The 25557-nt window shown below is 47.7% G+C and overlaps 1 protein-coding gene across 1 annotated transcript; it reads left to right on the top strand.

Moving 5' to 3' along the window:
- Positions 1-92: 92 nt before the first annotated feature.
- REEP6 (receptor accessory protein 6) lies at positions 93-24538 on the top strand. The gene is made up of 5 exons (XM_056844166.1): positions 93-207; positions 12471-12564; positions 13720-13858; positions 16211-16379; positions 24497-24538. The coding sequence occupies exons 1-5, from the start codon at positions 93-95 to the stop codon at positions 24517-24519; spliced, it is 540 nt and encodes a 179-aa protein (XP_056700144.1). The 3' UTR covers positions 24520-24538.
- The last annotated feature ends 1019 nt before the right edge of the window (positions 24539-25557 follow it).

The raw sequence follows: 25557 nt of genomic DNA on the forward strand, positions 1-25557 counted from the left end.
GTGGTCTGGCCGCCCGGCCCCCCGTTAGCGCTAAGCGGATCTAGCCGCGTCCTGCTCTTGGCTGGGCCGTTTCGACGACCGCAGGAGCCGCGATGGGCGCCGCGCAGCAGCGCTTCGAGGAGTTTCTCCAGCGGCCGGGCTTGCTGGGCGACCTCCTGGCTCACCTGGAAGCCAGAAGCGGCGTGAAGCGTTATTACCTGGCCACAGGTGAGCAGCGCCGCCCGTCTCCCGCTGGGAGGCTGCACTTTCTGAAAGGGGGACGCGCGTTTGCTTTGGCCCTTCAGCCTTGAAAAGCGGAGCCGTTAGGGTTGCCAACCTCCAGGTACTAGCTGGAGCTCTCCTGCTATTACAACGGATCTCCAGCCAATCGAAAGCAGTCCCCCTGGAGAAAATGGCCACTGTGGGCATTGGACTCTATGACATTGAAGCCCCTCCCCTCCCTAAACCCCGCCCTCCCCAGGCTCCGCCCCAAAAACCTCCCGCCGGTGGCAAAAAGGGACCTGGCAACCTTAACCGTTGTTACACTTCTGGGCCTGCTCAGAAGCATTGCTTTCCCCATATTTTGGGGGGGGGGATATTTTCTGGGGACTCTGAACTTATTCAAAAGCATCACTTCCCTTTTGGGCGGGGCGAGGGGGGCGTGAAGGAAAGGGGTTAAGGACCTGCTCAAAAGCATTGTTTCCCTTTGGGGTAAGTGGGCTCTGGGGCTAAGAAGCTGCTTAGAAACTTTGTTTCTCTTTGTAAAAAGAGAATTGTATTAATTATTTAGTTAGTTTTATACCCACCCTCACTCCCCGGCTCAGGCCGGCTCACAACACAATAAGTACAATAAAATCAGTAATAACATATATCAGTAAATCAATAATTGCCAGCCCCATTAGACATCCATTAAATTTGGTAGATAGCGCTCATTTTGAAGTATAAGGGTCACTGCGTTAGATGTTATTACCTGGCTGCAGGTGAGCAGTGCCGCCAGTCTTCCCTGGGAGGCTGAAGTTTCTGAAATGGGGAAATGCATTTGCTTTGCTCCTTAAAACTTGTAAAATATAACTGTTGTGTTGGGGGATTCTGGCCCTGCTCAGAAGCACTGCTTTCCCTATATATATGGGGGGGGGATATTTTCTGGGGTGGAGGGACTGTGAGCTTGTTCAAAAGCATCACTTCCCTTTTTGGGGGGGATAAAGGGTTAAGGACCTGTTCAGAAGCATTGTTTTCCTTTGGGGTAAGTAGGCTCTGGGGCTAAGGGACTGCTTGGAAACTTTGTGTAAAAAAATGGTTCTGGACCTGGTCAGAACTATTTGCGGCTCTTTTTCCTTTTTTCCTGTTCTTTATGCTCAAGGACCAACAGGTCTTGAGCAAAACAAATTCAATAAATTCAATAATACAAAATAATCAAACATACAGAAATACAATATCTGAGCAGTGCAGTTATCATTATCATTAAAAAACAGATAAAAAATTTGCCACAGCAAAGGTTATGTTTGGGGATTCTTGTGTTTAGGGATTCTGGATCTGTTCAGAAGCATTTATTTATTATTTAGTTAGTTTTATACCCCGCCCTCACTCCCCGGCTGTAGCCGGGCTCAGGGCGGCTCACAACACAATAAGTACAATAAAATCACATAAAATCAGTAATAACATATATAAATCAATCAATAATTTCCAGGAATATAAGACACCCATAAAATTTGTGAAATTGGCAGATGGCGCTCATTTTGAAGTATAAAGGGCCGCTGCAAGGCCTGTGTGGACAGCTAACGCCCCCCCCCCACACACACACACACACTTTGATTAATAGATGATATAAAAGGAAAGAGGGGGTAAGGGAGGAAATTTCCCCCCCTTGGAGAAAAATAGGCTCTGTGGCTAAGAGTGTGGCTATGGTACTTGAGGGCCCTGGATATACCTTCCCTCCTGAACTATGTGGTCTGGTGGTCTGCCCTGGCAGATTTTAAATCTCAAGCTTGTTGGTGTTCAACTCAGGTTCTGGGGCTCTGGTGGGCTAGCCTTTGGTGGCCATTGGCCAACAAATCCTTCTCTCCACCATGTTGCTTAACTTCCTCCATCTCGCCGCTTTCCACCTAGGCAGTGTCTCTGTTTAGATTGTAAGCTCTTTGGGGCAGAGAGTTGGTCGTTTCTTTTGCCCCTAGGAAACTCTGCACGGTGCTCTAGCCCTCTATTATGAGAGGGGCTCTGTTAATCTCAAAAATAGTTATTAATTGCTCCCATAGAATCATGGAGTTGGAAGGTACCACCAGGGTCATCTAGTCCACCCTCTGCACAATGCAGGAAATTGACAACTACTTCCCCCGCACACAGCCCCAGTGACCCCTACTCCATGCCCAGAAGATGGCCAAGATGCCCTCCCTCTCATGATCTCCCTCTCATCATCCCATTTTGATTGTGTGGCTTGCAGTGTTTGGATGAGAGGGGCTCTGCACATGCTCAGAAATGTTCCCGTTCCTATTTGGGGATGGGAGATGTAGGTTCTTTAGCTGAGCATAGCCTGGACTTAAACGTTTTTGTTCTCCCCATCCTTTCAGGGTTGCTAGGCAGAGGAAGTCGATGGCAAAGCACCTCTGTAAGTCTCTTGCCTTGAAAACCCTACGGGGTTGCCCTAAGTCAGCTGTGACTTGACGGCACTTTACACAAATATATCCTTGTCCGGTTTGGTGGCTATTGCTCTATTAATGCATCTATTAATGAGCATATGCAGTGTACTCCCCCCCCCCCGTAATTATGGCCCACCCAGAATTAAAAGGAAAGCCTGCAAAGTTTAAATTGATTTAAATTTTTTAAAAATTAAATTGCATAGTTAAATTGTGGAACTCCCTGCCCCAGGATGTGGCGACGGCTGCCAACTTGGAAGGCTTTAAGAGGGGAGTGGACATGTTCATGGAGGAGAGGGCTATCCATGGTTACTAGTCATGATGCATATCTATTCTCTCCAGGATCAGATGAGCATGCCTATTACATTAGGTGCTGTGGAACGCAGGCAGGACAGTGCTGCTGCAGTCATCTTGTTTGTGGGCTTCGTAGGGGTACCTGGTTGGCCACTGTGTGAACAGACTGCGGGAGTTGATGGGTCTTGGTCTGATCCTTTCTTATGTTCTTAGAGGAGGAGGGAGGGGAGTTACAGGTGGGCTCATCCTATTTCCCCCCCCCTCCATTACGAACATGTATCTCTTTGGTCTGGGGCTTCTTCCATTGGTTCTTGCCCTGCCCCTGTACACATTTCCCTATTTGTAACCTATATTGTAAGATGTATGTTTTAAAAGTACAACTTTGCATTCTTCCAGGATGGCTAATTTCACTGCCTCCTCATCCCCTCTCCCCAGTTAATTTTGCCCAGTCCACAAAAGGGAGGGTCTTGTTTTTATTTCAGTTGTTTTAGTTAGAGCGGTTCCTCAGTGGAACAGGCTTCCTCGGGAGGTGGTGAGCTCTCCTTCCCTGGAGGTTTTTAATAGGAGGTTAGATGGCCACCTGTCAGCAATGCTGATTCTGTGACCTTAGGCAGATGATGAGAGGGAGGGCATCTTGGCCATCTTTTGGTCACTGGGGGTGGGGGTAGGAGGTAGTTGTGAGTTTCCTGCATTGTGCAGGGGGTTGGACTAGATGTCCCTGGTGGTACCAACTCCATGATTCTATGACTCCCTCTCCCCCCTCCCCTGGCACCTCATAATTTGTTGGGAAATCAAAATTTTTATGCTTGCAATGCTCATTTTGAATTGTGAGCAAATCATTGGTGCTAGCAAGTGAGATGCTCAACTGGAGCAAAAGTGAACAGCGTCTCAAGCTACACAGCTGGCATTTGGCATGGCATCTGGCCTGGTAAGTCACCACTGGCATACGCTCACAACTTGCAGACTTGCCTGGGTTACATATACCCCAGGCTCCTCAGCTGCAGTTTGGATGGTTGGTGACGGTCCTCCTGTCGGCAGGTGCTCGGAATTCACCAGATTGAACGACAGTTCCCAGGTGGCAGTGCAGGAATGTGAGAAATACTTGCAGTCCAATTTAGAACATGCGATGGACGTGCTCTCTTTTGGTTGTCTGGCCGCATGGGTCAGGTTGGCGTCTTGGAGAGAGCAAAGCCGCTTGGAGTAGAATCTGGGAGGCCCACGTTCAGATCCCTGCTCCTACAGAGAAGCTTGCTGGCTGACCTTGTGGGAGTCGCACATTCTCATTCTAGCCTACCTCATCGGACTGTTGTGAGGATAAAATGGAGGCGGGGAGAGTGTTGTAAACCACTTTGGGTCCTCACTGGGGAGAAAGTTGGGGTATAAAAGAAGTAAATAAATACTGGGATAACCAAGGGAAAGCACACCTTTGTGAGGTACATCCTTTTCTCTTGGGGGTTGGGTAGTTATGGGAGGTGACAGCTGCAGAAAAGCAGTGACAGAGCGCATTCATGGCAAAAGAAATGCTATTTCGCACAACGTGTCGTGAAACTTGTTGCCGCGGAGGTATTAGTTATTCCTTTATCTCTGTTCTTTATGCTCGCGGACCAACAGGTCGTGAGCAAAACAAGTACAATAAATTCAATAATACAGAAACAACCAAACATAGAATCATAGAGTAGGAAGGGACCACCAGGGTTATCTAGTCCAACCCCCTGCACAATGCAGGAAATTTACAACCACCCTCTCCCCACACCCCCAGTGACCCCCACTACATGCCCAGAAGATGGCCAAGACGCCCTCCCACTCATGATCTGCCTAAGGTCATAGAATCAGCATTGCTGACAGATGGCCATCTAACCTCTGCTTAAAAACATCCAGGGAAGGAGAGCTTACCACCTCCTGGGGAAGCCTGTTCCACTGAGGAACCTCTCTATCTGTTAGAAAATCTTCCTAATGTCTAGATGGAAACTCTTTTGATTTAATTTCAACCCGTTGATTCTGGTCTGACCTTCTGGGGCAGCAGAAAACAACTCGGCATCCTACTCTCTATGACAGCCCTTCAAGTACTTGAAGATGGTTATCATATCCCCTCTCAGTCGTCTCCTCTTCAGGCTGAACATACCCAGCTCCTTCAACCTTTCCTCATACATACAGATACAAAATCTGAGGAGTACAGTAAAAAGGAAGTATAATTAAAACCATAGATAATTTTTTTGCCACAGCTAGGGTTACATATGCTGGCATCAATGCTGGGAATTCTACAATTAACTGGATAAGCGCAACCAAGAGATGGGAGAAAGGCCTCAGAAATCTTTCAAAGATATGGTTACCTTAAGGTCTATATATAGAAGAAGAAGAGTTGGTTTTTACATGCCGTCTTTCTCTACCACTTAAGGAAAAATCAAACTGGCTTACAATCACCTTCCCCTCCCCACAACAAACACCCTGTGAGGTAATCGGGACTGAGAGAGTGTGACTAGCCCAAGGTCACCCAGCTGGCTTCATGTGGAGGAGTGGGGAAACAAACCTGGTTCACCAGATTAGCCTCCACCGCTCATGTAGAGGAGTGGGGAATCAATCCCGGTTCTCCAGATCAGAGTCCACCGCTCCAAACCACCGCTCTTATCCACTACACCACGCTGGCGCTGGAGTTAGAGATGATTTTAAGAGATCAGCTATTTCTGAAAGATTGGTCCATGATTGGGTTCCCCCCCCCCATTATAATGGCAAATGGAACCTTTATGTTCAAAGGCAGCCTATCTCTGAAAAGCAGAGGTCAACAATAGGGGAGGCTTGGGTCTCTCTGCCTCTACTTATGGGCCTTCTGAGGCATTTAGCTAACCCACCACAGTTGGAAACAGGTTGGTGGGCAGGAGGGGGCATTGATCTGCTAAGGTTGTTTTTTTTTTTTTAAATCAACTTCCTTTAAACTTCCGTGCTGCTTATTTAGTATGATAGTTTGTGTGTGTGCGTGACACAAGGAATGGAGGTAGATTTTTTACAAAAATAAATGGCCAGCCTTAGAAAGATGTTGCTTTGACAGAGGCAAAGGCAGAAATTAAGACAGCAAGTGAGCCAGGTGATGTCTTTGCCCGGGGAGGTCTTAGACAGGTTGGTCTGGTTTGCGAGAAACACAAGGTGTTGCATTGCCAGCTGTGTATGTGTGTGGCAAGGGATTCTTGGCCTGGACGCTCACGATACCTGTTGCAAACAGAAGAAGAAGAAGAGTTGGTTTTTATATGCCGACCTTATCTACCACTTAAGGGAGGATCAAACTGGCTTACAATCAACTTCCCTTCTCCTCCCCTCAACAGACACCTTGTGAGGTAGGTGGGGCTGAGAGAGCTCGAAGAGAGCTGTGACTAGCCCAAGGTCACCCAGCAGGCTTCATGTGGAGGAACGGGGAAACCAACCCGGTTCTCCAGATTCGCGTCTGCTGCTCATGTGGAGGAGTGGGGAATCAAAAGGAGGCTGAAGTTGGTTCCTTATTCCCAGTTCGTTCCCTATTCCCAGTTCCTTATTCACATTTCCTAGTTTCTGAATGATTTTGAGGACATTTCAAAAGCTCTGCACCCCAAGATATGGATTGGACCACCACATATCATACACCCCCACATTCAGGGGACTGTGCCCTTCCAGATGGCGCATGCTGGGTCCTGGTCCAAAGTCCGGTTCTTGTGCCAGCGGCTCCCAAGTGGGGTGACCCAGGACAGATGCCCATACAGACCCTGCACCCCAAAATAATCTTTGGACCACCCCAAATGACACATCACCACACTCCAGAGACTGTCCCCTCCAAGAAGACATACAGCGGTGCCCGGTCCAAACACTGGTTCTGGTGCCATTGGCTTCTTTTTGGGTCCACCCCCCCCCAGAAACCGGTATTGCAAAGAGGTTTTGAATAAGGAACTGGAGCTCTGCACCCCAAAATATGGATTGGACCACCACATATCATACACCCCCACATTCAGGGGACTGTGCCCATCGAGATGGCACATACTGGGTCCTGGTCCAAAGTCCAGTTCTTGTGCCAGCGGCTCCCAAGTGAGGTGCCCCCAGGACCAAGGCACATGCAGACACTGGGGCTCAGCTGCACCCCAAAATAATCTTTGGACCACCCCAAATGACACATCCCCACACTCCAGAGACTGTCCCCTCCAAGAAGACATACAGCGGTGCCCGGTCCAAACACCGGTTCTGGTGCCATTAGCTTCTTTTTAGGTCCCCCTCCCAGAAACCTGTATTGCAAAGAGGTTTTGAATAAGGGAGCTCTGCACCCCAAAATATGGATTGGGCCACCAGATACCATACACCCTCACATTCAGGGGACGGTGCCCTTCGAGATGGCGCATGCTGGGTCCTGGTCCAAAGTCCGGTTCTTGTGCCAGCGGCTCCCAAGTGGGGTGACCCAGGACAGATGCCCATACAGACACTGCACCCCAAAATAATCTTTGGACCACCACAAATGACACATCCCCACATTCCAGAGACTGGAACTGGAGCTCTGCACCCCAACATAAGAATTGGACCACCACATATCATACACCCCCCACATTCAGGGGACTGTGCCCTTCCAGATGGCGCATGCTGGGTCCTGGTCTAAAGTCCGGTTCTTGTGCCAGCGGCTCTCAAGTGAGGTGCCCCCAGGACCAAGGCGCATGCAGACACTGGGGCTCAGCTGCACCCCAAAATAATCTTTGGACCACCCCAAATGACACATCCTCACACTCCAGAGACTGTCCCCTCCAAGAAGACATACAGCGGTGCCCAGTCCAAACACCGGTTCTGGTGCCCTTGGCTTCTTTTTGGGTCCACTCCCCCCCAGAAACCTGTATTGCAAAGAATAAGGAACTGGAGCTCTGCACCCCAAAATATAAATTGGACCACCACATTGGACCACTGAGGGAACGACATTTGAGGATAGAAAAGCTGAGAGACAGAGCTTTGCACACTAGACATTGCAACTGTTCTAACACAACCTTAACTGGCAACGAAACATTGCCAGGGACAATGAACAATGAATATTACCTTTATTTTTATTGCCAGGGACAATGAATATTACCTTTGAACGTTTAGTTAGAAAGGACAGGTGATAGAAACAGAGACACAGAATACCCAGATTATTCGGAAAAAGTACTGTTAAGTATTAGCTATACATTTCCAGATGAGTGAAATGGTTTTGGGTGGAGTTTTCCCAGGAAGAGGAATGATTCCAAGATCCCTGAATAGAATAGTAATTACTTAGGTAACTGCTGTCAGGTGACCCTGCAAGTGGACCTTTAAACACATATGCTAGAGGGCTGATAACTTCTCATTTGTCCCTGGAGCCACCATGCTTAGGAGCAGCTGGCAGAAGAATTGGCCTTTGACCCAGGACCCAGCACGTACCCCTTGAAGTGCACAGTACTCTGAATGTATGATATGTGGTGTATGATATGTGGTGCTCAAAACTTAATTTTGGGGTGCAGAAGACTCACAAATGTCCAAAAACATTTTCTTCACAATACAAGATTTTCAGGGGCCACCACAAATAGAAACAGGTGGTACCAGAACCAGTGTGTGGACCGAGCACCACTGTATGTCCTCTTGCAGGGGACAGTAGTTCCCTATTCAAAACTTCTTTGCAATACAGGTTTCGGGGTGGGGGGACGACCCAAAAAGAAGCCACTGGTGCCAGAACCGGTTTTTGGACTGGGCACCGCTGTATGTCTTCTTGGAGGGGACAGTCTCTGGAGTGTGGGGATGTTTCATTTGGGGTGGTCCAAAGATTATTTTGGGGTGCAGTATCTGTATAGGCATCTCTCCTGGGTCACCCCACTTGGGAGCGCTGGCACAAGAACCGGACTTTGGACCAGGACCCAGCATGCGCCATCTCGAAGGGGCACCGTCCCCCCTGAATGTGAGGGCGTATGGTATCTGGTGGCCCAATCCATATTTTGGGGTGCAGAGCTCCCTTATTCAAAACCTCTTTGCAATACAGGTTTCTGGGGGGGGGGACCCAAAAAGAAGCTAATGGCACCAGAACCGGTGTTTGGACCGGGCACCGCTGTATGTCTTCTTGGAGGGGGACAGTCTCTGGAGTGTGGGGATGTGTCATTTGGAGTGGTCCAAAGATTATTTTGGGGGCAGCTGAGCCCCAGTGTCTGCATGTGCCTTGGTCCTGGGGCACTTCACTTGAAAGCCGCTGGCACAAGAACTGGACTTTGGACCAGGACCCAGTATGTGCCATCTCGATGGGCACAGTCCCCTGAATGTGGGGGTGTATGATATGTGGTGGTCCAATCCATATTTTGGGGTGCAGAGCTCCAGTTCCTTATTCAAAACCTCTTTGCAATACCAGTTTCGGGGGGTGGACCCAAAAAAAGCCAATGGCACCAGAACCGGTGTTTGGACCGGGCACCGCTGTATGTCTTCTTGGAGGGGACAGTCTCTGGAGTGTGGTGATGTGTCATTTGGGGTGGTCCAAAGATTATTTTGGGGTGCAGGGTCTGTATGGGCCTCTGTCCTGGGTCACCCCACTTGGGAGCCGCTGGCACAAGAACCGGAGTTTGGACCAGGACCCAGCATGCGCCATCTGGAAGGGCACAGTCCCCTGAATGTGGGGGTGTATGATATGTGGTGGTCCAATCCATATCTTGGGGTGCAGAGCTTTTGAAATGTCCTCAAAATCATTCAGAAACTAGGAAATGTGAATAAGGAACTGGGAATAGGGAACGAACTGGGAATAAGGAACCAACTTCAGCCTCCTGGAATAGAACCCGATGTTGAGATTGCCCTTTGCACTCTCGATCGATGGCTGTTGAAAACCGTTCCAACTGTTTTCCTGGCTGGCTTTGCAGCCGTTGTGAACTTTGCCTTTTGGTGATTAAAGACCCTCTTCTCTGAGATAATTTTCTGATCTCTCATTGGCGGTGGGGGGGGAGAGGGTTGTTCCAGGTAATTGTTTTTCCTCCCTCCTCCCTGACTGAGCGTAACTCCAGCAGTTTCTAGCCTGCTGTGGCCACCTTGTTGCTTTGCAAACCCCCCAGTTGGAAAGGCGTTTGTTGGCTTATGTTGTTTAGCATGTCGACAAGATGGGCCCTTTAATGGAATAAATAACCAAATAACAACAAAAGGGGGGGGAAATCCTGATGGAACTCAACCAAAATACTGATTGCAAACCAAAGAGGTTGAGCTGGAAAATGTTAAAATTACAAATATATACATTTTAATAAGGTGCACATGTAGATTAAAAGCATAAAACTCCTAGTAAAGGCAAAAACTTACACATTAAGTATATATCAAACATCAACATCTGCAATATATAATTTTTCTTTGACCAATATGAGATCCAAAAAGGACCAGACGCATTTCGGCCTGGATAGGCCTTCCTCAATGGTCAGTATAAAATTATAACTTATCACACATCCTAATATTATAATCATAACATGATGGCCAGTAAGAAATATCTAAAAGCCCTTTGGGGGGAAAATGGGGAAGCAAGGAAGAGGAATCATTAGTATATTCTCCATGGGCATAAGGTCAAAAATTATTTTTAAACATATTTATAAAATCCAAAAGTCAGATTAACTTGTAGTAACACTGAAGCTCCCTGTGAATTTCTTTAAAGAATAAATAACCAGCCACAGCAAATGCAGAGCCCAGTTTCGACCAGCTTTTCAAAGGAAGCAACATGGCTTTTGTTTGCAAAATACATCGTGTTTCTGTTTTCATTTTGGTTTTGAGTGCCGTGACTGGTATTGGGGAAGAGTTTTAGATGGCTTTCCCGTTTTGTTTGACTTCGGCTCTGTTTGCCTTCTGTATCTCCATTTGCAACCACTTGTGGTGTGGCGGTTGGTGGGGTCCTGGACGTGGTGCCCATGGGCGCCATGGCACCTGCTGAAACCTTTTCTGGCATCCACCAAGTGTTTTTAGGAAGTGGGGGAAGGCAGGTAGAGCTTTTGCCTGGCAAGGGTTCTGGTGGACTGTTGGAGATTTAATTGGCTATGCAGATTTTTTAAGAAGAAGAGTTGGTTTTTATATGCCGACTTTCTCTACCATTTAAGAGAGACCCAAACCGGCTTACAATCGCCTTCCCTTCCTCTCCCCACAACAGACCCCCTGTGAGGTAAGTGGGGCTGAGAGAGCTCTAAGAGAGCTGTGACTAGCCCAAGGTCACCCAGCTGGCATCATGTGTAGGAGTGGGGAAACCACAAGAATCTGCACCATGTTACTGAAGTTAAGCTGTGGCAATCCTTTTGTGGCTGGCTCCACCTCCTGTTTTTGTTGCTGTGCCCACCATGCCCTGCCAGAATTCCAGATGTGCCCAAAGGCTCAAAAGAGTGCTGGACTAGGTCTGGGAGTCAGTCCCCACTCTGCCATGGATGCTTGCTGGGTGACCTTGGGCCAGTCACACACTCTCAGTCTCCCCTACTTCACAGGGTTGTTGTGAGGATAAAACAGGAGAGGAGAATGATCTAAGCAGCTTTGGGTGGGGGAGAAAGGTGGGGGTATAAATGAAGTAAATAAATAAACAAACGAGGGAACTCAGAATCCTAGAGTTGGAAGGGACCGCCAGGGTCATCTAGTCCAACCCCCTGCACAATGCAGGAAATTCGCAACTACCTCCTCCCCCCCCACACACCCCAGTGACCCCTACTCCGTGCCCCAGAAGATGGGGGAGGGGGAATAAACCCTCCAGGATCCCTGGCCAATCTGGCCTGGAGGGAAAGTGCTTCCTGACCCCAAAGCGGTGATCGGCATTTCTCTGGGCAGGAAGCCAAACATTGTGTAAAGGCATTGGCTAGGATCATGTCTGTTGGGCTGTAATTCTGGGAGATCCCCAGGCCCCACCTGGAGGTTGGCAACCTTATAAGTGTTGATGCATGTGCATGACCGTATGCGGCGCACGGCCTGCCTCTTCGTTTCCTCTAAGCTGCATAGTCTGAACAGCAAATGCGTTGCAAGCTGGACTTGGAAGAATGCTTCACTTTGGTAAAAGTTGGCTTTTAATTGAGTGGGGGAGAGGTTAAAATAGCCTGCTTGCTTCATTCGAAGAAGAAGAGTTGGGTTTTATGTGCCGACTTTCTCTACCACTTAAGGGAGAATCAAATCAGCTCACAATCACCTTCCCCTCCCCCACAACAGACACCCTGTGAGGTAGGTGGGGCTGAGAGAGCTCTAAGAGAACTGTGACTAGCCCAAGGTCACCCAGCTGGCTTTGTGTGTAGGAGCGGGGAAACAAATCCAGTTCACCAGATTAGCATCTGCTGCTCATGTGGAGGAGTGGGGAATCAAACCCGGTTCTCCAGATTAGAGTCCACCGCTCCAAACCACTGCTCTTAACCACTACACCACGCTGGTTCGAGATTTGAGCGGTGCTCAGTGGTAATCTTTGGTGTGAGTACGAGGCAGGTGGGGGGGGCTTGTAAGAGTAACTCTATTTTTACCACCTGGAGGCTCTGCTTCCTTTGATTATGAGGACCGTGGCCTGTCGATACTTGTCATCCTGATTCAAATCAATATGTGTTAAATGATAAAGAAATTCTCAGTACATCTTTGCCAACCACCTCCCTTCAACCTCCACAGGCTCCATTGCTTTCGTGGGGCTCTACTTGATGTTTGGATATGGGGCTTCGCTCCTGTGCAATCTCATCGGCTTTGTCTATCCAGCATACGCTTCGTAAGTACCCATTTTAGGCTTATGTCCCTCTTCTTTTGCCTGGGGGATCACGATTCAGGAGCGATCTTGGAGGAGACCAGTGTGGCTTAGGGGGTGAAATATCGGACTAAGCAGGGAGTCCTGGATTCAGGTCCCTTCTGCCATGAAACTCATTGAGGTGACTAGTCACTCTCTCTGTATGTCCTACCTCGCAGCGTGGTTGTGAGGATTAAAACAGGAGGAGCAGAGAACGGCCCCGCCCACCAGATAGAAATTTAAAATCACACATGAGCATCTTGTTTGACCAAGTAGTAGAGCTGAGATATTTTTTTAAGTTGGTGAAACGGAGCCTCTGGGGTTTCTGGGAGGGAAAGAGCAGAATTCCTCATTTAACCTACTGAATATAGCTTTATTTTTCTTAAGTAAATTTTGGGAAAGGGGAAACCAGCTTCACCCTTGGTATTTTTCCAGCCTGCTTGGAAACGAAAGGCACAGACCAGGCGCTGTGTAGATGTTTAGTTTCCTGATCAGTAGGGTTGCCAACTGCCAGGTACTAGCTGGAGATCTCCTGCTATTACAACTGATCTCCAGCCGCTACAGATCAGTTCACCTGGAGAAAATGGCTGCTATGGCAATTGGACTCTATGGCATTGAAGTCCCTCCCCTCCCCAAACCCCGGCCAAAAATTTTTCCACCGATGGCAAAGAGGGACCTGGCAACCCTACTGATCAGTTGGCAACCTTGGCTAAACAACACAATACAAGTGTTACTTTTTTCTGCCAGAAAACCAGATGGGGGGATAGAGCTGTGATTTCCGTGGTAGTGGTGGGGTTCCTATGGGGTTGTCGGCCAAGCTGGGAAGCAGAATGAGAAGATCCGGGGTCCAAAGAGAACCACCTGTTGATTTTGCCAGTAACGTTTTTGTCCCATCCTTTCTCCCACGGAACCTCGGGGTGGTTTTTGTGGCTCTCTGCACCTCCGTTTTATCCTTGCAAATGTGGGGTATCTTCGGCAGAGAGAGAAACCAATCTCCTCGCTGCCCGCTCTAAACCAAGCCCGTGACAGATCTTTGCAAAATCAAAAGCGTTACCGAGACTGGGGGGAATGAGGGTGGGGGGTGTTTGATCTCCTCGGCCTGACTTCGTCTTCGTCGCCATCTCTCGATTCCCGATACAGCATCAAAGCCATCGAGAGTCCCAACAAGGACGACGACACCACGTGGCTGACCTACTGGGTGGTTTACGGCCTCTTCAGCGTGGCCGAGTTCTTTTCCGACACTTTCCTGTACTGGTTTCCGTTTTACTACGCCGGCAAGGTAAGCTGAGGGTCAGGCGCTTGTGGGGCGGGAGGGGACGGGCCAAACAGAAAACGGGTCACCCGTTTGCTTCCAAAGATGGAGGGACTGCCCGGCCCAGACCCTATAAGCCCCCTTTCCCTTGGGCCCACCCCTCTTTGTACGTCAGGCCCGAGGATGAATGCAGACTGGCTCTCTGTCCCCGCCACCAGACGGCCAAAATCTGCCCCTCCTGTCACTTCTTTGAAGGTGGGATGGGGCGGTCAAGGCGAGTTTCCACTGGAGGCCTTGTGCTTAAGTGTGGTTAGTTTCTAGGGATGTGTCTACAATTCTCATCCCCCTTTTTTTTTGGGGGGGGGGAATCTAAAATACGATATTTATTTAGCTGCCTTATTCCTGCCTCTCACTCAAGGCTGCTGAAGAACGAAAGCCTAACAATAAAAAGATACATTTTAAAAGGATGCATCTAATGATTTTTAAAAAAAAACTTTCAGTAAAACGTGTCTAGCCATTCATCCATACCGCTATATTTGCTAAAACCAGCAGTCCTTCACTAAAGCCAGCTGCGTCAACTGATCATTGATAAAAACGCGGGCCGTAAATTGGGTGAGAAGCTAGATCAGGGTCAATACAAGCAAACAACTGGGTTAAAATTCTAGCTAGAAGCCTGGTTTGAGTAAATGTGTCTTAGCCTGGAACTGAAATGTGAGTGGAAGTGATATTTCATTATGATCATTCAAAATATCGCATAATTGGCAAGCTTCTGAGTCCCTCGGAACGCTTCCATCAGGCCGGATGCTGAGGATGGAAACGAAAATGGCGGCAGGGAAGGTGGTAGATGGATATTCCAAGGTATTAAAAGAATCCCCCAAGTATGCAGTTCTGAAAAGTCTTGAATGAGAACACAGGTTGACCTGGATCAGGGCTGATTCACACATTAAAGATGCTTCTTGTCCCCGCTCCCATGTCTGCCCCGGTCCTGTGAATTAGTCGTGTGCTGGAAGTTTCAGCCTCAGAACTCAATTTGTGGGCATGACATGAGCAGGCCGGATTCAGGTCAGGACCCCGGTGTGTGGGGAGATGGGGTTGAACCTTCCCCCTCCTGTGGACATGAAGGCTTTGTAATGTGGGAATCAGCCCTTTGAGTGGTGCTGCGTGCAAAAGAAGTGATAAGATTATTGTTCGCATTAACAACCAACAGTAATGTTTATGTACCAAAGACTGTTTGGGACAGAGAAGGAAAATCTGGATGCTCTCTTCTCTTTTTTAAAAATATATATATATTTTAGAATAGAAGAGCCAGTAGACAAACAGCTTTTTATTTTATAAAATACACTTTCAGGGGTCCAATCCCTGATTCCCAGCATTATATCTGGTTTGGTGTGCAGATATTGGGCGGATGTTTAATTGCTATGGGAGGGCTAGGGTTGCCAGGTCCCTCTTCGCCACCGGCGGGAGGTTTTTGGGGTGGAGCCTGAGGAGGGCGGGGTTTGGGGAGGGGAGGGACTTCAATGCCATAGAGTCCAATGGCCAAGCGGCCATTTTCTCCAGGTGAACTAATCTCTTATCGGCCGGAGATCAGTTGTAAGAGCAGGAGATCTCCAGCTAGTCCCTGGAGGTTATGCAAACAACTCACTCAACTGTAAGGAGTATAGGCACAAATTAAACAGTAGACTAGAAAATATTAAATAATAAAGCAATAGAAAAATGAAATGCAAGCAACAAAAACAGCAAAAGCTGTCATTATATTACAACTAGAATAAGATTACAGCCAAGCTAAGCAACCGGGGTTACAAAGCAGGAGAGTGACAACAACGATAAGAAGAACCAGCCAAAAGTGCTGATAAGTAGTTACGAAAAAGTTCATATAATACGTTAAATGAATATCTAGTCAGTTTCAGTTCGTCTTCAGGCAACGGAGATGCAGATGGTAACTCGGCTCCGACGTATTCCAGCGTTTTCACTACAAAAGTAGCTTCATCAGCTACAAAGGCTTAGTATTTCTATTCCTAGGGTTAATATGGAGCTCCCCGACGGGCTGTTATCTTGATAAGTCATGCATTTCATTGTCTGTTGCTTTATTATTTAATATTTTCTAGCCTACTACTGTTTAATTTGTGCCAGTCCCTGGAGGTTGGCAACCCTAAGTTCAATGCCGTAGAGTCCAATGGCCAAAGCGGCCATTTTCTCCAGGGGAACTGATCTCTTATCGGCCGGAGAGCAGTTGTAAGAGCGGGAGATCTCCAGCTACTCCCTGGAGGTTGGCAACCCCAGGGAGGGCTCATCATTGGCTTCTCAAGGCCGTCGCTGGTCCCGATTCTTCTGGCAACGTCTCTTCTCTCCCTGCCCCTTTACCCTCAATTCTCTCCCAAGTGTCTCTTCCTGCTCTGGTGCATGGCTCCCATTTCGTGGAACGGCTCCCACCTCCTCTACCGCCGCTTCATCCGCCCGTGGTTCCTGAGGCACCACCAGGCTGTGGACAGCGTCCTGAGCGACCTCAGCGGCAGAGCCCTCAACGCCGCCTCGGCGGCTTCCAGGGAAGGTAGGCCAGCTTGAGACGAGACGGCTGTGCACAGGGTTGCCCGGGGGCCCTTCGCCATCGGTGGGAGGTTTGGGGGGCGGAGCCTGAGGAGGGCCGGGTTTGGGGAGGGAAGGGGCTTCAATGCCATAGAGTCCAATGGCCAAAGCGGCCCTTTTCTCCAGGTGAACTGATCTCTATCGGCTGGAGATCACTTGCAATAGCAGGAGATCCCCAGCTAGTACCTGGAGGGTTTCTTTACTGTTTGCATGTATGCTCTATATATTTTTTGCATGTTTGCATGTATGCGCTCTATATTTTTTCTCAGAACCAGTGTGGGTGCTAGTAGTGCTTTACCGTACCAGAACCCTATTGTCTGGTTATGTTTATGTTTAGTGTCTTTCTAGATGGTCTGTCTGCCTTTAGATGATCTGTTAACTAAACTAGCATATTGTGCATCTAGGCATGAATTTAATGCCTTTTTTTCTTACCCATTTTTCCCGTTGGTAATGTATGTATATTTTTCTTTAAATAATTCTTGACCAATAGTAAATTGAGGATTGGTGTACTATTTGAGCCTTCATGCTGTATATATATATATTTCAACATTACCTGGAGGTTGGCAACCCTAGCTATGCAGCAGAAGGGGATTTGAAGTGCGCTACCCAGGATGCTTTGCAGTGTCACTAGGGCGGCCAAGCCCCTCAGTGGAGGTGGGGGATTCCCTGCCCCCACTTCCTGTTGTCTGCCGGCCAGCGCCCCCCCCCCAAAAAAAATTTTTTTAAACAAAAGAAAAACAAGGCCTCATCTACTTATAGGAAGTTCTTACCATAGATTTCCTAGCAATTCCTAGAGCTACCTGAAAGTGAAAGTGGTAGCTCTAGGAATTCCCAGAAACTCTATTGTAAGAATTTCCTGTAAGTATTTTTCTTTTCTTTTAAAAGTTTTTTGGGTGGCACTCCCCCTCCCCCCCCCCCCACAGCCCTTCCATTGATTCACCAAAGACGTTGAAAGGTTCCTGACCACACCAATCCATGACTAGGGTTACCAGGTCCCTCTTTGCCAGCGGTGGGAGGTTTTTGGAGCGGAGCCTGAGGAGGGCAGAGTTTGGGGAGGGGAGGGACTTCAATGCCGTAGAGTCCAATTGCCAAAGCAGCCATTTTCTCCAGGGGAACTGATCTCTATCGACTGGAGATCAGTTGTAATAGCGGGAGATCTCCAGCCACCACCTGGAGGTTGGCAACCCTATCCCTGATGGGTTTTAGGACTACCACTTAGGTTGTCTAGAAACCTGTTTATCGACAGCCCCCTTACTTAGTTCAGCTGGAATCTTCCGCACGTAAAACTCTTGTCTTTGCACCGTGTCGCAGATTGTCAGAGCAGAGGAGTTGTCCGGAAGCCGGGTTGCCTTGCTGTGTTGGGTGAAGCAACTCTGGTAATGCCGTGGTGTGCTAAATCCTAGCCGTGACTTGACAATAGAGCATTCCCCCCCCCCCTCTTTCCTGAGTCCTCATGCAGGTTGGAACGCTTCCAAATTGCTCCCTGGATTTTGGAGTTCCGAATTTCCTGGTCTTTTTTCAGATCACTTGCATCTCACCCCCCCAACACACACTATCAGTGCCACACTGTTAATGTTTCTCTCTTTAAAAAGGAGTCTTGCTGTGATCACACGGTTGCTTTAGTTATTGCTTTAATTATTATTAAATTATTAAATTATTATTAAATTAGTAAATCGTGTGCGGATTGCTAGCCTGTCATTCGGGGTTGCCAGGCCCCTCTTCGCCACCGGCAGGAGGTTTTTGGGCGGAGCCTGAGGAGGGCGGGGTTTGGGGAGGGGAGGGACTTCAATTTCGCAGAGTCCAATTGCCAAAGCAGCCATTTTCGCCAGGGGAGCTGATCTCTGTCGGCTGGAGATCAGTTGTAATGGTGGGAGATCTCCAGCTAGTACCTGGAGGTTGGCAACCCTACCTGTCATGTGAGCAGGGTCATGCATGCAATTGCATTGTGGTTGCTTTTGATAGTGTTTTATCCTTGTTTGTGTGTGCATATTGGTAATGGGGTGGGGGGAGATGTTCATCAGTTGTCGCAGAAGTTGGGTTGAATTTCAGACTAAATGGGCCATTTCTACCTATTGCCCCTTCCTGCTGCAACCCCCACCCCTCCCGCATGCGCACTGATTGTTTCTTGTGGTCTCCTTTCTCCCAGGAGCAGCATTATGTTTTGTTTATTTAGATTTTTTACCCGGAGCCACGGAGATCAGTGGGACTGCAGTGGGAAGGGGGGAGGCGGGCAAACTCTGTCCCGCTGATGGAAAATTTAGTCCGGTGCGACCCGCTGTGTTTAACTACAGATGTCACAGCTCCGACTTTTTAGAGTTAAGCCAGGATTCAGAGGAAGTAGATTGCAGCAGGTGGAAATTTTGGAACACCAGGGGAGAAGAATGGGAGGAGCTCCTTTCATACCTAGATCTGAGCATTTTCTAGGCACTGTCCTCTTGTTTTCAAGATTCCTTAATGGGGCCTTCCTCCCCCCCCCCCCCGTCGAGTCACAGCTGACTTATGGCGACCCCAAAGACTTTCCAAGGCAAGAGAGGTTGGGAAGCGGCTTGCCATTGCCTCCGATACATGACCCTGGTATTCCTTGGAGGTCTCCCATTCAAATACTAGCCAGGGTCAGGGCTGAAAGTGAGTGACTGGCCCAAGGTCACCCACCACAGCACAAGTGGGGGGGGGGGGTTTTGACTAGTCCAACACCTTAACCACTACACCACTCTGGCTCTCTAATGAGGACTAGAAGCATTTTTTAAAAAAGCAATGTCATCAGCCTACCATATTCTGCATCTTTCCTTGGCGCATTACATAATATTACTTCTGTATCTTTCTCTTTTCCTTCTTCTGCTCAGTTCTCCAGTCTCTGGCCAACAGTCACACTCCCTGAGTCAAAGGTAGCAACAATCTCCCTTCTTTTCTATATTCAACTCCCAGGGAATCTTTTTATAGAGTAGGAAAACGGGCGCGGATATTTAGGAAACTGCCTTCAGCAGTTAAGATTTGGATCAGGTTTTGGATTTCTCCAGTTTCAGGCAAGGGATTTGGCACATTTGACCAATACCTCTGGAAATCAGGTGCTGAGCACTGCCTTGGCAAATGTCAGAAGTTGATTTTGGGGACAGTGTCTGGGGAGTGCGGAGTTGGGAGAGGATGTGATATCACTTCTGGGTGATGCTCTAGGTTGCCTCCCCTGGTCTCTGTGGTCTTTACCATAGAGACTCTGGGAAATTCCTAGAGCATCACTGTAATCTTTTGCTTCGTTTCTGACAGCCCTTGCCCTCCTTAGCTTTTCCTACGTTTCCTACTTATTTCCGCTGCCACCAAAGGCTCTTGCTTTAGACTTCTTATCTGAACCCCCCAAAAACAGAATGGCTTAGTTACATTTGGTAGAATGACAGAACGGTCAGTGCACCGGGAAGGCTCTGAGGTAAAAAGTGGATTCTTTACTGTAAATAAAACAGTTTTTTAAAACACAAATAAAGTTTATTTAGAAGTAGGCTGACCATATTTCCTTAAGACAAAAACGGGACATTGGGATGGCAAAAATGGGACAGGGGTTATGTAATATTAGTGTAACCCGATCGGAGCACTTTTTCTTTGAGAATGTACCCAGCCATGCCTGCATGCAGCATAAGAAATGTCAGAGCCAAAGGAAACAAATGTTGGAAGTGTAATGAGGTGCAAAATGGGACAAAATTGACATTTTAATTGAAACGATGGGGACGGCCGGGAAATATGATAAAAACAGGACTGTCCTGTTCAAAACGGTAGGTATGGTCAGCATATTAGGAAGTATAACGGGTTTATTTAGAAGTAAAGATCATGAGCGTAAAAAGCGTAAAAAGAGGAGGAGGGTCTTTGTTGGAAGTGCGGAACTGAGAGGTACAGTTATGCATGTTTGGTGGTTTTGCAAAAAAATCAAGAGATTTTGGCGATTAGTTTTAAAAGAAACTAACAATTTGATTAAGTCAAATATAAAAAAAGATCCTGCCTTTTGCTTATTGGGTATTCCCGATAAGAATATAGATTATGCTGATAGAGTCATATGTCAATATAGTTTTGCCGCGGCTAGGATTACAATTGCTAAGAAATGGAAGCAAATAAATAAACCTTCAATCAAAGAGTGGAGAGAAAAGCTTTGGATGTATATGCGGATGGCCAAAATTACAGACTCTTTACATGGTAAAGATATGGATGAATTTAAACAAATATGGTCAAAAGCCCCCGCATATTGGGATAAATTGGCAAAAATGGATTTTAAAGGTATATTGGTTCTCGTAGGTTATCCGGGCTGTGTGACCGTGGTCTTGGTATTTTCTTTCCTGACGTTTCGCCAGCAACTGTGGCAGGCATCTTCAGAGGAGTCACACTGAAGGACAGTGTCTCTCCAATGTTACTCCTCTGAAGATGCCGGCCACAGCTGCTGGCGAAACATCAGGAAAGAAAATACCAAGACCACGGTCACACAACCCGGATAACCTACGAGAACCAATGAACTCTGACCGTGAAAGCCTGCGACAATATTTTAAAGGTACAGTTAATGAATTATAGATTTATGTGCTTTTTTTAAACAATGATTATAAAAATAAGTTTTTATATACTGTCATAACACCTCTCCGGAAGTCCAAAGGTGGAGGGCACTGAGGTGGGTGGTAGAGGTTTGGGCACTATATACTTTTTAAAAGATAGTAAACAATGTATTAGTAATAGATGTAATAGTGCTCTATATATGTTTTTGTATGTTATGTTTTATTTTGTATTTTTCTTTTTTTTTGTTTTGTGTTTAATTATAAAAGCAATAAAAAATTTTTTAAAAAGGAAGTATAACGGGTTTATTTAGAAGTAAAGATCATGAGCGTAATGGTTTCAGATAGGTACAGTTCTTATTCTTTTTCTAAAGTTCCTTAAATCGGCCTAGCCTCAAAGTCTTATTTTCTCACTGGCCACTTAGGCAAATAACGTCCCCAAAGAACAGACTTTTCGCGCATGCTCCACAACAACTCACTCAACTCTCCTCCCATCCACAGAGAACAAACTCTCTCTCTCCCCAGACAAGTCAGCTCCACCTTCTGGGGTACAGCTGCCATCCACTCATAATACACTTCAATCGCCTCTCCAGCACCCCTCCTTTCTTAAGCCGGGCCCCCCGCATTTTAAACCAAAGCAACACGCATACAAGACCCCGCGTTCAACCCCAGAAATAAAACAAAGCGTTTTCAGGGCAAAATCCCACAATCGTGATGTGGAAGCCATTTTGTTCTCCCCCTCTTTAATGCCGGCTTACAATCATATTCCCTTCTCCTCCACGCAACAGACACCCTGTGAGGTAGGTGGGGCTGAGAGAGCTGTGACTAGCCCAAGGTCACCCAGCTGGCTTCGTGTGGAGGAGTGGGGAAACCAACCTGGTTCACCAGATTAGCCTCTGCTGCTCATGTGGAGGTGCAGGGAATCAAACCCGGTTCTCCAGATCAGACTCCACCGCTCCAAACCACCGCTCTTAACCACTACACCACGCTGGCTGTCTAAGAACAGTCATGCAGGTCCACCTTCTAGGGTTGTTTTGAAGGACTGCAGCAAGTTGACGTCTGTGTTTTGGAAGGCCAAGACACTGCAGGAATGCAAAGACGATTGCAGTACAAGCCCCTTTTTAAAATTAATAATAATCCACCCTCCACATCCGCGATGCTTTCCCAGAGTAGCAGAAAAGCTTCAGTCAGGGCAGTGTCCCAAGGAAGTGACAGTCTCAATTTGGAGTGGGGGGGGGGGGACAGAATAACAAGAGAACATAAGAAAAGCCCTGCTGGATCAGACTAAGGTCCATCAAGTCCAGCCGTCTGTTCACACAGTGGCCAACCAGGTGCCTCCAGGAAGCCCCCAAACAAGACGACTGCAGCAGCACCATCCTGCCTGTGTTCCACAGCACCCAAGATAATAGGCCTGCTCCTCTGCTACTGGAGAGAATAGGGATGCAGCATGGCTAATATCCCTTTTGACTAGTAGCCATGGATAGCCCTATACTCCATGAATAGGGTCACCAGGTCCCTCTTCGCCATCGGTGGGAGGTTTTTTGGGCGGAGCCTGAGGAGGGCGGGGTTTGGGGGAGGGGAGGGATGCCATTTGCCAAAGCAGCCATTTGCTCCAGGGGAACTGATCTCTTATCAGCTGGAGATCAGTTGTAATAGCAGGAGATCTCCAAATAATACCTGGAGGTTGGCAACCCTATCCATGAACATGTGCACTCCCCTCTTAAAAGGTTCCAAGTTGGCAGCTATCACCGCATCCTGGGGCAGGGAGTTCCACAAGAAGGGAGGGCAAAGGAAGAAAGAGCAAGTGTGGCTGTGAGCCAGTGCAGTTTTACGTGGTCAAGCATCTGTTCAATTTGGGGTAAAAAGGAAACTCATGAATACCCCAGGAAAATTATTCTTCTCTCCCCTTCACCCCACATTTATATCCTGTTTAAGTCATTGCCTTGCTGGCCTCACCATGATTTACCAGACTATCTTTCAAGGCTGTTACAAGAGTGTGATAATTTATGGGAAGCTCTTCGAATTGGCATTGTATTTTGGGGTATCATTAGCATGGTCTGCCTTACAAGGTTGTTGTATGGCTTATTACAATTGGGTGTGAGATGCTACCTTTTTGGGGGGGTGTAGTGGGGAAGAGCAGTGGTTTGGAGTGGTGGACTCTGATCTGGAGAACCCAGTTTGATGCCCCACTCCTGCACATGAAGCCAGCTGGGTGACCGTGGGCTAGTCACAGCTCTCTTAGCTCTCTGACCCACCTACCTCACAGGGTGTCTGTTGCGGGGAGGGGAAGGGAAGGTGACTGTAAGCCGGTTTGATTCTCCTTTTAGTGGCAGAGAAAGTTGGCATATAAAAACCAACTCTTCTTCTTTTTCTTCTCTCCCCACCCTCCTTCCACCCAGTAGCTGTAATAAATAATGACATCTGGCACAATCAGGAATATGTCGCCACGGGTGTGTAAACTCCGATCTCAGGACTCCCTTTCTGTCCTCACTGTGTATGACCCCTCCACCCACCATGGAAGTCCAGCGCTTCGGCTCAGCTCTGGCTTAGCCAAAGTGTACAAAGTGGATTAGGGAGGCATTGTGCTTTCCTGCCAATGAAACACACAGGCTGGGATATCTGGCGGGGAGGGGGGAAGGTACAAAGTCTATTCTTAGTCTCCATGCGTCTTCGGAAGGTCAAGTCTGTGAAGCTGCCTTGTGTAGAGTTGGGCCTTGGGCCTGTCTGTCTTGGCTGCCTATCAGGGGAGGGGGCTCTCGGGGGTTCTAGCCCGCCCTCTTCCCGAGGTCCTTTAGGTCAAAGCTTCTTCAACTTTTTCCACTCCAGACCCCTTTTTGCCCGAGAAATATTTTACGCGACCCCAGGTATATAGGTGTATAAAATAGGTATACAAATCAAACATTTACTGATAATAAATCATAAAGAAATTTATTTAAAAACAATTCTTTGGGATACGTATAATTTTACCATTTATTAAAGACGGAAGCAAATTTGCCTACTAATGAGATGGATGTGCTTGTTTTGCGACCCCCACATTCAGTTGCCCCAGTTTAAGAAGCTTTGCTTTAGCTGGAGATCTCGGGAGGTGAACCTTCTGTGTGCAAAACGTGTGCTCAGTTTCTGAGACTTCGGCCCATAAACGTATCTGATTATACACATGTACGAGATGGCCTAACCCCAAATCAGACCACTGGTCTATCTTGCCTGGGGTAGCCTACCCCCGACAGGCAGCTCTTCAAGTTCTGTTACCAGAGATACTTTTTTTTAACTGGAGAGGCCTAGGATGGAACCTTTTTTAAGGACGTCTCTTTTTTTTTTAACTCAGTGAGTTATTTGGCTTGTGGAACTCCCTGCCACAAGATAATAGCAATAGCCACCATTTTCATTTGGCTTCTAAAAGGAGATTAGACAAATTTCACAGAGGATGCGTCCAACAACAGCTATGAGCCAAAAGGGCCGAATGGAACCTCCATGAACTGGGGCAGACTACCTCTGAAAACCAGTCGCAAATCTACCTTCTCATTTACAGGTGTCCTTATTCTGTGTTTTTTCCCCTTTCCCGCAGTATCCAAAGAAGCCGTGAAATGAGCCATCGAGAATGAAGACCCCCCCATGACGACTTCGTGTTTTAAAAAAGACGAATGCCCAAAATAAAAGACTGGATTTCTCGTTTCCCCCCCACCGTGAAATACAGAACGAGACTTGATTGTACATCGGTGAATGAATGCCTCTTCTTTTCTGTCTCTTGGGTCTCTTCTCCCACCCCAGGAGCTGGCCACGCAGCTTCCAATGCAACGCCTTTGGGAAAGGGTTTGTTTTGCTTTTTAAAACGTGTCGAGTTGTTTTCTGTTCTCCCTCCCTCCCCTCCCCAAAGAAAGAGCTTGGTGGTTCATTCGCTGCCACCCAAAAGGGCTTTGTGTATTTCCCTCAGGCTCTAGCAGAGGGCGCCACTGCTTTGGGGGGTCTCTGGAGAATTTGCAGCCCACGGGGGGGGGGGGCAGTTCGCAGGATCAAAACCGTTCAACCTCTCAAGCATCTAAACTTTCTTTTCCTGTCTTTAAAAAAAAGGATTCTCTGGGAGGAGGGCAGGGAGACACACCTGAATGGTCTCGCTCTTCCCCTCCTAATTACTATTGCCATTCGAGAGCTGCAGTCAAGAGTTTTTTTCTGCCTCAACCTTTAAATATTTCCGCTCAACGAGTCAAAAACCAAGGCGAGCTACTTCTTCCTGGGTCCGCTAAGCAACTACTTGGTATTTGAAATGAAAGAGAATTGCTGCTTGTCCCCTGATCTGGGCCAGTTGACTAAATTCCTCTGAAGGCCTTTAAAAGTCCGTTGCATGCTTTGGGGGCAGACCGGGGGTGGGGAGGGAGACAGCACCAATCCAAGACAACAACGGGACAAATGGCAATACTGAACCACCAACCCTCCCCCCGCCCGATTTTGTTTGGAAACTGCATGTGGTTGCTCCCATTTTCTGAAAGTTGCCTGAGCCGAGGAAGGCACGCAAAATACATTTAGGCCTTCCCCGAGATTGCAGATTTTGCAACGCCAGAACCCCACGGCGGTTTTGAAAAGGTGATTGCAAATCACGGAGATGGAATGTGTATGGACAGGACATACTGA

Source organism: Euleptes europaea, chromosome 2 (assembly GCF_029931775.1).
Source record: "Euleptes europaea isolate rEulEur1 chromosome 2, rEulEur1.hap1, whole genome shotgun sequence".
Classification (NCBI taxonomy): domain Eukaryota; kingdom Metazoa; phylum Chordata; class Lepidosauria; order Squamata; family Sphaerodactylidae; genus Euleptes; species Euleptes europaea.

What these genes read in the sequence shown, in the direction of transcription:
- REEP6 (XM_056844166.1), top strand. Translation starts at nt 93, where the DNA reads ATGGGCGCCGCGCAGCAGCGCTTCGAGGAGTTTCTCCAGCGGCCGGGC. An exon ending in GCGTTATTACCTGGCCACAG is followed by an intron (nt 208 to 12,470) that starts GTGAGCAGCGCC and finishes CAACCTCCACAG; the next exon opens with GCTCCATTGCTTTCGTGGGG. An exon ending in CGTTTTACTACGCCGGCAAG is followed by an intron (nt 13,859 to 16,210) that starts GTAAGCTGAGGG and finishes TTCTCTCCCAAG; the next exon opens with TGTCTCTTCCTGCTCTGGTG.